Source organism: Manacus vitellinus, unplaced genomic scaffold, assembly GCF_001715985.3.
Source record: "Manacus vitellinus isolate BGI_N305 unplaced genomic scaffold, ASM171598v3 scaffold_13_pilon, whole genome shotgun sequence".
Lineage (NCBI taxonomy): Eukaryota > Metazoa > Chordata > Aves > Passeriformes > Pipridae > Manacus > Manacus vitellinus.
Genome location: NW_021938999.1, coordinates 7,163,349 through 7,178,473, shown reverse-complemented (window position 1 = coordinate 7,178,473; position 15,125 = coordinate 7,163,349). Strand labels below are relative to the sequence as shown.

Genomic DNA, 15,125 nt, shown 5'->3' with positions numbered 1-15,125 from the left:
TTAGGCATTCATTGGGAAATTGATGGTGTAATTAAACTTTTTATTAGCTAGTAAAACTGATAAGCAGTACATAGAAAGATGGACCTTGTTATAGAGGGAATAATAATAATAATAAAAGGTTAATTTAAAGTTTTTTAAAAGGTCATCAGTGTAAAGACTTTTGCCTTCTGTGGTATTAACACACACCTTGAGATTTTTCTTCTGTGAGTAGTTTTTATTGTGTTTATTTTGCAGCTGCTAAGTCCAGTAGAAAATGGATTTGTACACTTAAAATGTTTTCAGGTTTTCAGTAACTTGAGATTAATGCTACATCTAGTGTTAACATACATGATGTATTTTCTTTACCCTCTATATGGTATAGAGTTGAAATAATGGGTGTTGTGAGTGTGCAATGATTGAACACTTAGTTGTGTAAATGGAAGGTATTGTTCCTGATAAATGGGACACAGGAAGAGATATTGTGTATGTCTCTAATCTTGAGCCTTTTACTGATTTGTAAAGGTGGGTGGGATGACTGTAGTCCTTGTTCACTGCACTGTCTTTGGGTAGCCTTGGATACACGATCAACTTAAAATCTCTTTTTCTGACACCCTCCTCTGAGTTGTGCAGAAGAGAATCTTATCCCATAAATGGTTATCTTCTTGGAGGACTAGAAATAAGGATATAAAAATCATGGATTTCATCCATGAAAACTTTTAGTTTCAACATGCACCTGTTTCATAAGTCATTTTGAGCAAAACAGATAAAAATGGAAAATGCAGCAGTGAAGCTGGCCCAGATAGAAAATTACTTCTCCAAGTCTGCAGAACATCTGAGAATAATAGCCAGTATACACATGCTTCTCTGTCACACTTGTGTAAAACACTGTTACCAGACAAACCTTTAAAATGAAAGCCATCACTCAAATCCGTCACTTAAGGAGCCTGTCATGTTCACTTCTTCAGGTTAGTGGTGAAGTTTGATATTATACTAACAGAAAGGATATTTTTCTTTTGTGTACTGTATCTGTCTTTTTTAACTTTTACCTTGGTGATGTACCTGCAATAGCAGGGTTTGTGTGCTACATCTAGCCATGTGTTCAGCATAGCACCTGAACGAGGGACTTCATTGCACCACACATTAAACATGTAGAAGCAGATATCACTGAGGAATGTCACACTGCTCTAGTGTGATCAGAGATGAAACTCTGAGAGTAAAGCAGAAAGAAACAGCAGACACAGCAGATGCACGCTATTCTGTTCTGCTCATTATGATGTGCTTGATTTGAGAACTCATGTGAGCACCCAGATTAGTGGAACCTATGCATCATAAACGTCCCTTATGGCCACTGCAGAGGGACACACTACAAGAGATGCAAATTCTGCCTGTTGAATCACAGTGTCATTACTAGAATGAAAATGGGTTTTTCTTTTGCCATAGTCTTTTGCAAAAAGGAAAGAGCAGTGTTACAGGCAGTAGTGAAAACAAACAGCCGTATTTTAAAGAAATTACTTAGATGTGCTAAGAGGACAATGAGTTACTTAGTTTGATCGCATTTTTCCTACGAAAAAGTCAGAAAATTTTCATAGTTTGTATTTTTTTATTCATTCATAGGTATGAGTTAGCATACAGCATATTAACAAGGCTGGATAGTGTTAGGTAGCTGTTGTTTTCAGCTGCCCACTTTGGCCTCCAGGTTTTCAAACCATCCACAGGCATGGAGTAATGGATAGTAATGTTGCATAGAATATAACTTAGTTCCTAGTGGATGATAATTAGACTTTGGGGTTATTTCTGTAGCTTAAGGACTGTCAATAGGATTTAACAAAATAAAATTTCAGTATATTGTTTCTCCTTTCTTGCATGACCCTTACTGGACCAAATTTTACCCCAAGTCTGCTGTTGAACCCAGAATCTTGCAGTGCAGACCTTGATACTAGTAATAAAGGCATTTGTATGATGACTTTTTAAAGGCTGTGTTTCACATGTAAATCCTTCTAGAATAACAATTAGGTAATTCTAGGATAACAGTTTGATTGTTTAAAGGAAAACCTGAGAAGTTAAAAACACTGTTTACTTGAGTTGCTACATTATTGCTACTTCTGATATATGACTTTATCTGCATGTTCTTTCAAACTGATTTCATGCTCCCTGCAGTGACATATTTTGCTAACACAACAGACTTGTTCCTTCCTGACATACAGCTTCTGGCTCTAACAAATGTCAGTAGCTTTTTAGACAAACCTGTGCTTTTTATTCCTGTCTTTTTCAAGAGGAATATCAGCATCCCTTCAACAACACTTTTTCCCCTATGGCTATTCTGTTTGTTTTATAAACAGACTAGGTTTATTTTACATGTAAAGGCTGGTAAAGACATGGAAAGGCATTTTTGGCATTTTTCTTCTTTCCTTTTCTTTCCTTTTTTTTTTTTTTTAACAGCTTTAAATATTTTTAGGAAAGTAATAGAGTGACAGCCACTTCCTGACTTATGCAAATAAGCAAAGCTTTGTTCAATCCTGAATTCCTGCAGTTATTTCCTTTCTGTAACCAATCAAGGCCTCCAGAAGCAAACTAACCCTGCATGAAGAGGAGTGAATGGGAGGCCCTTGAAGCTGCAGGTCCTTGGAGGAGCTCTGTGGAGCTGAGATTTGCAGTTCATACTGACACAGAGGCACAACTTAATTAAAGAAAAAGGACTCGAACACCTTGCCATTTCTACTTATTTTTGGTAGTGTCTTTGTAAGGTCTAGTTTTAGATCACTTTTTAGGAATCTTGATGCAAACCAGCAGAAATTACTAGGCTGGAGGGGATATGTCAATAATATTCATGAAATCAACATTAGTGGGATATATTTGGTTGATTTTTGTGTGAATAGGCATTAAAAACTTTTCTCAAACATGAAATGAGGGGTGCAAGGGTCACTGGCTCTTCTGGTGCTGCAACTTGGTGGGTTTCCATGCTGGAAACCAGCAGTCTCCATGCTGGAATAAGCAAGATCCTCTCCAGGAGACCTGTCAGGGTTTGGCAGCCAGGGCAGCCCCAGTCCCAGGCACCAGTCACCTCACTGGTGACAGGGACAGGCCAGGCAGGGCTCGTGGCTGGGCAGGGCAGGGCTGTGGGGGGCTGGAGATCGGCCCTGCTGTGGTATCACTGGGATGGGGTTTGATGGCCCTGGGTGCTGGAGATGCCTTGCTTCCACATTTATTCATACATCCTTGCATTTTTGAGCTTTTTCTGGTCTATAATCCCCATTTGTACCAATCTGTTTGAGAATTGCATTTGGATACTGAAATCTCGAAGTTTGTTTTTACTGAAATTTGATTTTACATTTATTTTTCTTTCTGTTAGGTTTTTAATAGTCAGATATAAGGGAAATTATTCTTAATTATACAACCAAATATTAAGCAATTACATGCAATAGCAGTATCAGGTGCAATAAATTAGGGCGTTAGTCTTATCTGGGAAAAAAGAAATCTCAAAATGGGCCCTGAATGTTTCTTAAATCTCCACAGACTTGATTTTCTTTCCTGTGCAACTATTTAGATTAGGATCTATCTTAATTAAAATTTACTGCTTATATCAGAATGGAAGAGCTGAAATCTATTTTCCTATCCTCCTAATGTCTGTGCTGTTTATGTGCTTGAGATGGCTAAGTGGTAGTCTGAAAATTGCAATAACATTAGTAATTACTAGGGGGACATAATGTACTGTTTCATTGCAGTGGAACTCTGAAAAATATTTAAACTAACTCTTTAAAGGAGAAGTAATTCATCATACTTTTCCCTTGTTATTCATAAATTTTACTTAGCTGGATTCTACAGTGAGTTTTCCTTCATAAAACGAGCACTAAAGCCACACCTTTTGAGACAAATTCCATTCTTTTATACCACTAAAATCCAAAATCACTCCCTTTAAGACAGAGAAGCTACAGAGGTCATATGTTAAGGTCAATTTTCATCAAATATAGCTCTGAAGCTGTAATGAAGTAAATGTATGGAAAGTTCTGGAAAAATTATACTACTTTTTACTTTACTGGGCATCTGTGGGTTGCACCAATAGATTAGGATTTTCCAAATTAGTTACTTTTTGTTTCAGTGACATTGTTTCTGTCTTCTTCTACTGACAACATAATCATACCCTCAAGAAAAAATGATAAAGAATATTTTAAACAGGTTGTCTAACTCAACTAGCATGAAAAATTGCTTTGTGCAGTCTTACTACTTAAACAGCCACAATATTTATTTCAATAAAAAGATACAAGGTCCTAAATGATATATGAAAGATTTTGGAAACAAATGCTTTCAATGTCCTTGACTTTAATAACAGGAAAGGGAAATAGTGTATTTCCATTACTTTATTCTATTAAAAATCTGAAATGCCCTTGTATCACATAAGGTAAGAATTGAAACAATGTTCTTATTTGCTAGTTATTCTCAAATTGTGCTGATTCATTTGAACAGCTTTTCCCCATACTGACCTAGCCAATTCTACTCTGTTACTTTAGATAAAACACGTTTTTTTCGGGAGGGTAGTGGGAGTTGTTCTTTCTTATTTTACGCTAGTTGGGTTTCCAGAAATTTTGCTATTGTAGCTTAAAAGTGAGTGTGGTTCTTTGAGGCAAAACAATTCCTTGTCGTTAATCTTTCTCATTCTGAACTAAAATTGGAAAAGAAAAGGTAATCTGACTGTCTGAAATTGGATCATGTTCAGTGTAAGAGATCTTATTGCAGGACATTCTCCTTGAGGAAGGATAAATAACAAAAAATTTCAAATTCCACTTAAACATATGCTTTTTATATTTTAAATTGCATTATGTTGAAATATTTGTTACTCAGGTTAATGTCAAACTGCAAATAATGAGTGACACTATTAAAACTGAGTATTTAAGTTTCCCCTTATTTCAGTAGCATTTGTTGGTCCTAAGCTCTGCTCAGGAGTTGGCATGGCTCTGTTGTCACAAAGACTTCAATATTGTAATAGAAAACTAATGAATGTATTCCTATGATCTGATTTTGAAACAACTCCTGCATTGTGTTCACTGACAAAAGAGTATCTGAATCTAGCCAAGAATTTTAATACCATCTAACTTAATGCATTTTGAACTAAAAGAGCTTGTGTTGCTAGGCATCAAATTGGTGATGCATGGAAAAATTGTTCACTGAAACTATAATATAAGCCTACATGTACGAATCAAAAGTAGATTTTATGGATGAGCATGAAATCCAACCCCCTGGAAAGACCTATATATTTAGATCAAGCCTTACTTTCATTGTACCCACAGATACCATTAGTTCATCATTTGATTTTATTTCTTTAATTGAATTTTTGGTAAAGTTTTTCAGTAATCATAAATTAAAAAAATCTGTAACTTACTTGCTGTAGTCAATGTGGAATAAGTAGATTTTTGTATTCTATTAGAGAACAGAAATATTTTTATTCACAGAAAATTAAAATGTTATCCCAAGTACTGAAGTACAAATGTATTTACTATTTAAGGGTTTTTACCAATGACAAACAATATCAAAGTCTTTCAATATCATTGCTCTTTCAGCAATGGCATATGGTTGACAGAGAGGTCTTAGTAATCAACATGAAAAATGCCATTTACTTTTAAACTTTTCAATATCAAACTCTTATTTCAAGAATGTAAGTACTAAAGGTCTTTTAAAAATATGTTTGTTTTACCTTGAGACATCCTGAACATTTGCTAAATATATGTACCTATACTCACTGATTTCTACATACTTCATGGAAGTCTCACAAAGAGCAGTTTCAGGACTGATCGCAGTTGGATTTCATTTAGAAAAAAGCAAAAGAGGTTCTGTATACAGCAATTACTGTAAACAATTTCACGCTAAAAGCCAAAAGCCCAAACCTGTTGTATTTAAAATGTTAGCATTTGAGCATTGTTTTTATTTTGGTTTACTTCAACTTGCATTTTTAATTCAGGATCCTGTGGCTTTCCTCCTTCCTGAAATAATTCCATATAAAAGTATTTGTGATTGTGGTGGTAGAGAGAGGGGAGAGATCAGCTGGCATTTTCAGAATGCAGTATAACACTAGAGAAGAGTATTAAAGAATCTGAAACTTTTCTCTGTTTAGTAATCAGATGGTGACAACACAAAATCAAATAAATTGCCAAGGAGGTCTTAATTACTGGATTAAAATTATAAAATAGATATTTATCAAGTATAAAATATTTTTATATATATCATAAAAATAACAAGAATAAAGAAATACCTACTCATTTGCTTGGAAAAATGGATTATGGTAATTCTGTAGCAACCTTCATACTAGTAAAAAATGACATTTTTTTCCTTGGGAAAAAAATTTTAGAGAAGGCTCTGAGTTCTCTGATGATGCTTGTCTTTTCTTCTGCCAAGATTATTTTGTTCAGGTTGGAAGGTGGTGAATTGCTTTGTTTACTGCAAGTACACAAAGAAAATATAATGAAAATATGGAGTCTTTATGACTGTTTGTAGACTGTGGCTCTTAATCTCTCAATTGGAAATGCTCCAGTGAAACTCCACTCACTGCTGCCTTGAAATTTCTTCTCTGGTCTCAGGAATGAAGTGGAGCGTGTTCCAAGGCTCTCAGTTGAACAGCCTTTTTTCATTACTATCTTTGAAAGAGGTCACTATGTTAACTTCCCTGAAAAGGAAAGGTATCCTAGTTTTTGTAACTCAGTACTTACAAGAAGCATATTCATTTTGTTCCATTATTTTGGACCTTATGTTTCCAGATTAAGCTGTTAAAAAGCCAAAGTATCATTCATGTTATCTAAGTAAGGTACTCCTGTAGACTTACCCTCTACCTACTGAAAGGCAGAGAGGACATGCTTTACACCAAGATGACTCCATCCCTGGAGATGGTCTTCCATAACCTTAAATACTACTTCTCATGCTTTATAGCCATCTAAAGCTAAGTAACACTGGATGTACACTGTGCTGCAGTGCTCAATATACTTGAAATCTTTGCACCCTGTGACACAATTGCCAGAAAATATTTATGTCATATATGTGGGATGAGCTACAATGTTTTTCTGTTCCGCACAATAAGCATCATAAGCTGCTTCTGAGAAGAATAGACTGGGTAACCTTGTATTCTGAATGAAAAAAATGCAGCCTAGAGAAATAGCATTGTACTGTTAGACTTACAGACCGTTCATATATGTTTCAGGGGTTTTTTGTTTGCTTGTTTTTGTTTTTTTTGTTTGTTTGTTTTTGTTTTTGATGTCTATATAGATTTAGAATTTCTTCTTTTTGTCTCATAGGGTTTTTTCAGTATTTCAGCTGCCTAAAAATACTGTGACTAATATTTTAAACTGCATAATTTTTTTTCCAAAAAGAATATTGCATTTGTTCACTTTTTTTTTTTTTTGTAAAAACAAAATATAGCAAGCTTGTGATTTGCAGATGTACTGTTGCACATGTTTATTGCTGCACCATAACCCCCAGAAATTACATGTAATACTAAGTGATAGCTGGGAGGCTTTTTCAGTCTTTCTGCACACTGTAATTCAATAATGTGTCTTTCTTACATGTAAAAGGTAGTCTTTTGGTTTATGGTTTTATCAGAGGAAGTACATAACTTTAAATGTATAGCTTTTACTTCAGGTTAATATTCTTCACACAAGAATTTTTTGTGCTTTTTGTTTTGCTTCTCATAGCATGGGCAAATTCAGAATTAGGTGGTTTGTATTTCCTTAGTACTCAGGAAAAGATACATATATTGGAGAAGTCAATAAAAAGTAAACAGTTACAGAGCTAAGGGTGCAGTATCATTTAAGTAATTTGGAGAATAGTTAAATAGTAAATTTGGTAAAAGAAAAAAAAAGAAACTAAAAGAAAAAGAAACTAACAGCTACATCAAATATGAGTCAGGTAGAGAATTCAGTTTAGATGAAGTAAGAGCCAAAGGACTATAGTTTGGCAAGCATGGACACGCTTTGAAAGACTTTTTCCTTCAAAACCAACACATAAAGCAGTTAAGACCTCACTGTATTCATGGACATATGGGGAAGTTTTTATTTTCCATATACTTTATAATTTCTTTTCTGGAAGTATGTAAAGAGCATACCATTTAAATTTCATTGCTGTAAAAGATTGTTCCTTTACTTAGCCGACGTAAGTAAAAGTAACCTGTGTAACCTCAACTCTCTGGCTTTTATGGAACAATAATCATTTTCTGACAGAACCAGTTTGCAGGGGTTTCATATGTCCACCACAAAGAAAAATTGTATGTCATCTCAGTTTTATTATATCCATCAGCTGGCTGCCCATTTGTTGTGGAGTGTCTGCTGTGACTTAGGGCCGTGACTCTATTTGGCTGTAATAGATTGCCTGTAGTGCATTCAGTGACTCTGGTACCTGTTGCTGGTTTGTTTTCCAGGTCAACTGGCTGCAGGTACATGTGAGATTGTTACTTTGGACAGAGATAGCAGTCAGCCCCGAAGGACTATAGCCCGACAAACAGCTCGCTGTGCATGTAAAAAAGGACAGATTGCCGGTACAACAAGAGCAAGGCCAGCATGTGTTGATGGTAAGAAGCAAAAATCTATTCAATCAGTTTCTGCCAATACAAGAATGGTGTAAACTGGTACTGTCTCATATAAAAAAAACCTCAACCAAACAAAAAAATACTCTATGGAAGAAATTTTCATGTGCCCCAACTAGCAATGGCAATGCCATTGAAATTGACCCAAAGAGTATTACTTACTAGTAGTATAGAGATTTCAATTACATTTTTTTAATTGGAAATTTTACTTTTGTTTTAGCTTGGTATGCAGTTGAATATTAAGGGCATGGTCTGTTATATTTTGCATCTGGTGATAGGATTAGCAGTGAAATGGCATCCGTTTTCTCTCTACTTTTTATTCCTTATAACATTAAAAGAAATGCTGCAAAAGAGCCTCGAGGGTCTTATGCCACTGGCAGGCTAATGTGTGATATTTAATGCTGTTGAAGAAAACACTGATGCTGTAGTTGGAATATAGTATCTGAATATACCTCACATGTCCAGCATTCCTTCTATCTTTTAAATTATATTCTGTAAGATTCACTGCAGATGCACTGATAGCATGCAGCTGGAAAACTGCTCACATACAGAGAGACATGAAAATGTTTCACTTTGATATCATTTTTTGAGACAAATGAAATTCTCTGTTACAGCTGTGTTAATAGTGGGACAATCTTCAAGATAGGTCTGCCTTGCAAGGCTTTTAGCAAGCATTCATATTTAAAATGAAATTGGAGACATATTGAAAACAGTGATGCAAAATTGTATGTTTTGATCTAGGCTCAGTTGACAAAAGTGAAAAAAAATAAAAAAGATGCTTATGTATAGAACTATAAGAAATTCATGGATTGCCTTTGAATTCTGACTGGTTTGAGTCCGCAGATAAAAACATTGCTGAGAACACCCTACTGTTGCCTCAGAATTTGATTGTACCAGTGATTATCAAAGACAGCTCAAAGGAGATTTCAGAGCCTACCCACAAAGCTAAATATAGAACATCATGCACATTCTATTTTTGCATTTTCCTTTTTCTGTTTTTAGTACTCTGTAAGACAGTTTCTTAGCTGTCTTTTTCGTAATATAATACTGTATCCAGTAATTCTTCTTTCCTGTTTTATTGTAAGATCATGAGATTTAATTGGTTAAAAAAGGAATGCTTTTACTGTGTCACTTATAGTTGTAACTTTAGGAAAAATACTTACTAGCAATAAAAAAATTCAACTTACATTTCTCATTTTAACACAACAAAGTTCTAAGGAGATAAAAAGAGTTTTGCACCAGCTGATGGAAATGAAACATAATTTTCCTCAGCCAGTTTTGGCCTATGGTGAGATTGATTTGCTGTAACTTGGGTATCCAAAGTTAGTTGTTAGTAACTCCAGTTTTCCTTTATACCCAGTGAAAACAAAAGGCACCTTCTCAGAGTAATTTATCTCACCCTAAGTGCCTAAGATAAATCAGATAAATCGGAACTCTCTGGTACTCACTGTTTCTCTGTCATGGCTTAATAGACCTGTGAGTGTCTTAAGATGAATCATAGATATCTGGAATGTACATGCCAGTAAGAAGACATGACTGCACCTCATCCTCCAATTACTATATTAGCTTATTTTCCGAGAATTTAAGGTTTGAGGTAATCTGATATTTAAAAATACTTTTTCATTTTTCTTTTTTTTTTTTTTTGAGAACTCATTAAGAATAAGTCTGTTTCAAATTCTGCTTTTGCTGTCAATCTGCTTGATCATAATTTTTAAAAAACAGAGAACTGAATGACAGGATCTGTAGTTAGAGGTGGTGTAATCAGGGAAGGTTCTTTATGTGGTACTCGACATTTGAAAAATGTCGAAGTTCATCAGTTTAAAAACAGAGCTTCCCCTTAATGTTTGTATCTAAATACTGTAATTAATTATTTTTTAAGCTGACAAAGAATCATATGAAAAAGTTGAGGGATAATGGGTACAAGTTACTCCTGACGACATTAGAATTAGACACAAAATGATAATTTTTAAAAATGAGAACAATCAGCCATGGAAATATTCTCCCCAGGGAAGCTGTGGATTTCCTAGTGTTGGACACATAAGATTCAGTTGGACAGGGTGCTGGGCCATTTTGTCTAGACTGTGATTTTGCTTAGAAAAGTTGAACCAGATGATCCTTGAGGTCCCCTTCCAACTTGATATTCTATGATTCTATAACATAGTTCTAATAACATGATTCTTCATTATTTTGGGAAATGTTTATAGTTAAGATGTTGAGCCCTTTGCTAGGAATGATTACTTCAAGATCTGTATGACATGCTACTTTGCTTTCCTGGACACTGTTAGGGATGCTTTGTAATCAGAGCTCAGAAAGGTTGATGATACCTAGAACTGTATCAAACTCCCAGATTAAAATGAAGGGAAAAGTCAAGTCTGTGATCTGTAGGTTTTTGTCATGAATGAAGTTAAAAAAATAGTTTTACATGCCGTCAACACAATAAGTGACAATGTGAGCACTTTTTTGTGTCTCTAATCTTGTACTTGAAAGTAAAGCTGGCATCTAAATTGGCCATTGACTGACAAGTGTCCATCTGTGAATCTACCGGGTCTGTAGTTTAAAGAATATATAGTGACTTTTCATTTCTAGAATGAAATGTTTCAGACACAACTACTTAATGCTTTATTCTGAACATGACATGAAAGCAACATAAAATTATGTCTAAGATAAGCTAGTTTTATCTCTGATATTAAGACAAATACAGCTGTTTTAGGAATGTAACAACTAACATAATTGCTGGTTTGTTTGTTTGTTGGGTTTTTTTACAATAAAGAATCCCATTTTCCCAACAAAAAAAATAAATAATCTTCTGAACTTTCTTAAATAGGATGTGGAATGTACTTTTGCAAATTTTCCTTCATTTATATTATACTTCATGTTAAGAATATACCTGCTATTTGAGATTCCATTTCTGCTATCTAAAAGACAAAAAAACTCAAAAACTTGGTTCTTTTCATTTTATTCTTTATATAGCCTTGATTTTAATGACATTATTTTTAAAGTAAGGGCAGCAGAATTAGACCTTAGACTTTTAATAATTAATGCAAAATCATTTGTGGAGGAAACAGGCATAGTAAGTATGACCTCCTAACCTACTAACAAGAAAATGTTAGCTGACAATTGTGTTACAGCTTCTAGCATGAGAGTGGTTTGAAAATTCAGTACCAAGCTGGTAATTTTTACAACCTTAAAATACATCATGTTGTACCTGGCTACCATTTGTTCATTGTTCAGTGGAGAGAAGTACCTTAGAATATATTCAGTTATGCAGTATATTTCCTGGAGGTGTGAAATGCAAGTGTCAATTCCTGTAGCAAAAGGAGTAAGTAATTTAAGGGCTCTTAAACCTCACAAACATTGTCTGAGATTGCACTTGTCAACATAGCTCTTAGAGTAAGAACTGAGTTGATTACCCAAGTCCACTCTGCTTTCCAGTGCTGCATCACCTAAGGTCTTTTCCTAAGAAAGGAAAGACTGTGAATGTCACATAGGTAAAACTGGAATTCATAGAAATGAAAATGCAGTGTTTAGGACTTGGTCTCAGCAGAGCATAAAGAACAGAGATTTTTCTTGAAATGTTTCCCTGTAATGGAGAGGATTGAATTACTTTGTATTTTTTTTTCTAGCAGTCTTTAAGTATGGCAGATTGCTAATGTATTCTGAAAAAATGGCATCAATATTCACCCTGATTTAAAGCTTGATTTAGTGTTGATTGCTTCATTTCTACACCCACAGAGTCATAATGTATATTTGATATGTTTGGTTGTGATGTAATTTTTATTCATGAATGTTGGTTCTGTGGTATTATGACAGTAGTTTGCCTGCACTTTTCATTATATTATTATTATTATTTATTACTAATGTTCCCTAGTCCCTTTTTTGAGGTCAAATTCCATAGAAATTACCTAAGTTGCATTACTAAGATATTTTGTTTCAGCATAACATCTGGTTTATCACCAGAGTAATTTCCCTGTGTGTTGGTCAAGCTTTATCAGTTTTTAAGCTGGAGCCTGTAAGAGATTGGAAGATAGCAATTATTCTCTATTTTTGTACAGTACTTTTGCTAATTTAAACTTGTTTTAAAGCAAGCAAAAAAAGGCTTTGATAACAGTTTGTGTACAGATGCACCCATGATTTGTGTTCTTTCACAAAAATTGTGTATATCTGAAAGTAAGATTTGTTATGCCAAAGTGTTTCATAAAGTACAAGTAGAGCATCCTGAGAAGTATGGAATGAACATTTAAATATTTAATAGATTCCAGTACTTCTGTCCAATATATGTTTATAGCTAAAAAATAAACTGCAATTTTCTCCAGAAGATAGAAACAGGTGATGAGAGAAGTAGTTTAATTGCTTGAGAAAATTAGGATGGCAGTTGTTAATTTGCTTACCTGAATTCTGTGACTAGAAGATTCTTATGCTCTGGATTTGGGAACTGGTTACTTTTATGTCCACTAGGTGCTATGAAAAATCCTAACAGGTCAATCCTGATATCCAAAATTCTTAAATTTAGACTAGCTGGAGCTCAGGTAAATTAATTCAAAGCATTCAGACAATTTATGTTACAAATCAAACTGTGGTTCGTTTGTTATTTATTTTACTTTTTAAAGTTTTAATAATATTTAATTGCTTTTCTAAGTATTGTAGCAATATTGTTTTCTATAGTATGTTAGTTGGTATAAGTTGTTCATGCATTATGATTAACATGCTTTTCAGTTGGCATTGATTGATTTTGTTTAACATAGAAACTCAGGATCTACAAGGAAGCCACATTAGTTTCGATCAATAATTCCCTGCCCTTCTCATTATCTCTAGGAGTCTATGGGGACGTGTAAGGGTCAGAACTGATCATTAATAGAATCCTAGGTCATGCACTTGAAACAAAACTGCTTAATACCTGGACAGCTTCATCATTCTAAATTATCTTATACATACTGCAGGGACCAAAAAAAAAAGAACTATAATGATTTTCTGAAATGGGATTTTATGCTTTTACGTTAAGAATATTTAATATGTTTGTTATTGTAATATTTATTTCATCTTGGTTTTATTGCAGATATTTTCAAATGTTTTCTCACAGTAATTTCTATATATTTAAATTTCTTCCATTTAAGTTATGTCAATTTAAAACAAGAAAAACCAATAGGAAAAGCAGTATGGATCTTAAATTAAAAGGAGACTAAATAACACTACATAGACATTTTGCTGGACCAGAAACAGTGAATTGTATAGTATGGAAGATATAAGTCTAGGAGGAGAGTGGGACTGTTTGGTCATAAAAATGATCAGAGGGCTGGAACACCTGTTCTGGAAAGAAAATCTGACAAATTTGGGGTTGTTCATCTTGGAGAGGTCTCTGCTGAGATGTTGTCATGACCTTTCAATGTATAAAAGGGGCTTATAAGAAAGAGAAAACTTTTTACCAAGGCCTTTAATGACAGGACAAAGACAATGGTTTTGAAGTAAAAGAGGGTATCTCTAGATTGGAAATAAGGTAGAAGTTTTTAAGATAAGGATGGTGAGACAGATGTGGTGGAACAAGTTGTTCCATGAGCAGTGGAGAAGTTGTGGATGTCTCATCCTCGAAAGCGTTCGAAGTCAAGTTGGAAGGGACTTTGAGCAACCTGATCTAGTGAAAGATGTCCATGCCCATAACAAGGCGGTTGATGATCTTTAAAGGTTCCTTCCTATTACTTTATGATTCTATTTGACCCTGGTCAAATAGTATGAATTACATAATGGTGTAGCAAAACAATTGACTGTTCTGGTAGATAGTTATGAAGCTAAACAGGCTGGAACATGTATCCAGCTTGCCTTCCTCTTCTTCTTGAGAAAGAGCGACAATTACTTTAAATATTGGAGAATATTTTGCCAGTAATGAATATTTTGGAAAAATTATCCCAATAACATTCTGCTTGTTCTGTGTTTTTCCTTTCTTTATTTGCACAGAGAGCCCTGGTATCAAACACACTGTCCATACCAACATTTCAGTTCCCGAATCACAAAAAAGTTTAGATATTTTTTATATTTTTGAAGATTCAGGTATACTAACCAGTCAAATTCATTGAGTGTCCAGTTTGTACAGAAGACCTTCTGTACAAGAGATATCTAGTACTTCTCAAAATTAAATCTCTAATTTTTAGATACTTGATATTACTGAGTAGATACTATTACATGAGAGGCCACATGATATAGTAAAGAAATGTTTAATATTTGCCTGGAATATTCTGACAATGGTCATGAGTTTAATTTCCAAAGAATAAATTAGTCTTGTTTATCCTCAGGGCTTTTAAACAATCCTAGAATATTTAACCAGGCATCATTTTTAATGCTGCATATGCTGGTAGGATGCAATAATGCAATGCAATATTAGAATATCTTTCAAGGAATTAAAGAAATAATGTTTTGATCAATGCTTATATATCCTTATTTAAGCAATAACCCTTATAGGGTTTAGTATAACTTCTTGAGCTTCTGTAGTCTTTTAGTGGTTATTTCTTATGATGTATCTGAAGTGTTCCAAACACTGTATATGCTCATTTATAAAATAACCACTGGGTACTCATCTTAATCTGTACTTTAGAATATTAAT

General features: G+C 34.3%; 1 protein-coding gene across 6 annotated transcripts in view; it reads left to right on the top strand.

The window, feature by feature from the left end:
* TAFA5 (TAFA chemokine like family member 5) overlaps window positions 1-15,125 on the top strand; it is a 426,158-nt gene that overhangs the window by 232,532 nt on the left and 178,501 nt on the right. For all 6 annotated transcript variants that reach the window (XR_003915586.1, XR_003915585.1, XM_029958100.1 and 3 more), the window contains one exon: window positions 8,372-8,521. Coding sequence is in view for 4 of the 6 variants with exons in the window: in XM_029958100.1 (XP_029813960.1) it covers window positions 8,372-8,521 (150 nt within the window). In the remaining 2 variants the exon portion in view is untranslated. The remainder of the gene's footprint in view (window positions 1-8,371; window positions 8,522-15,125) is intronic.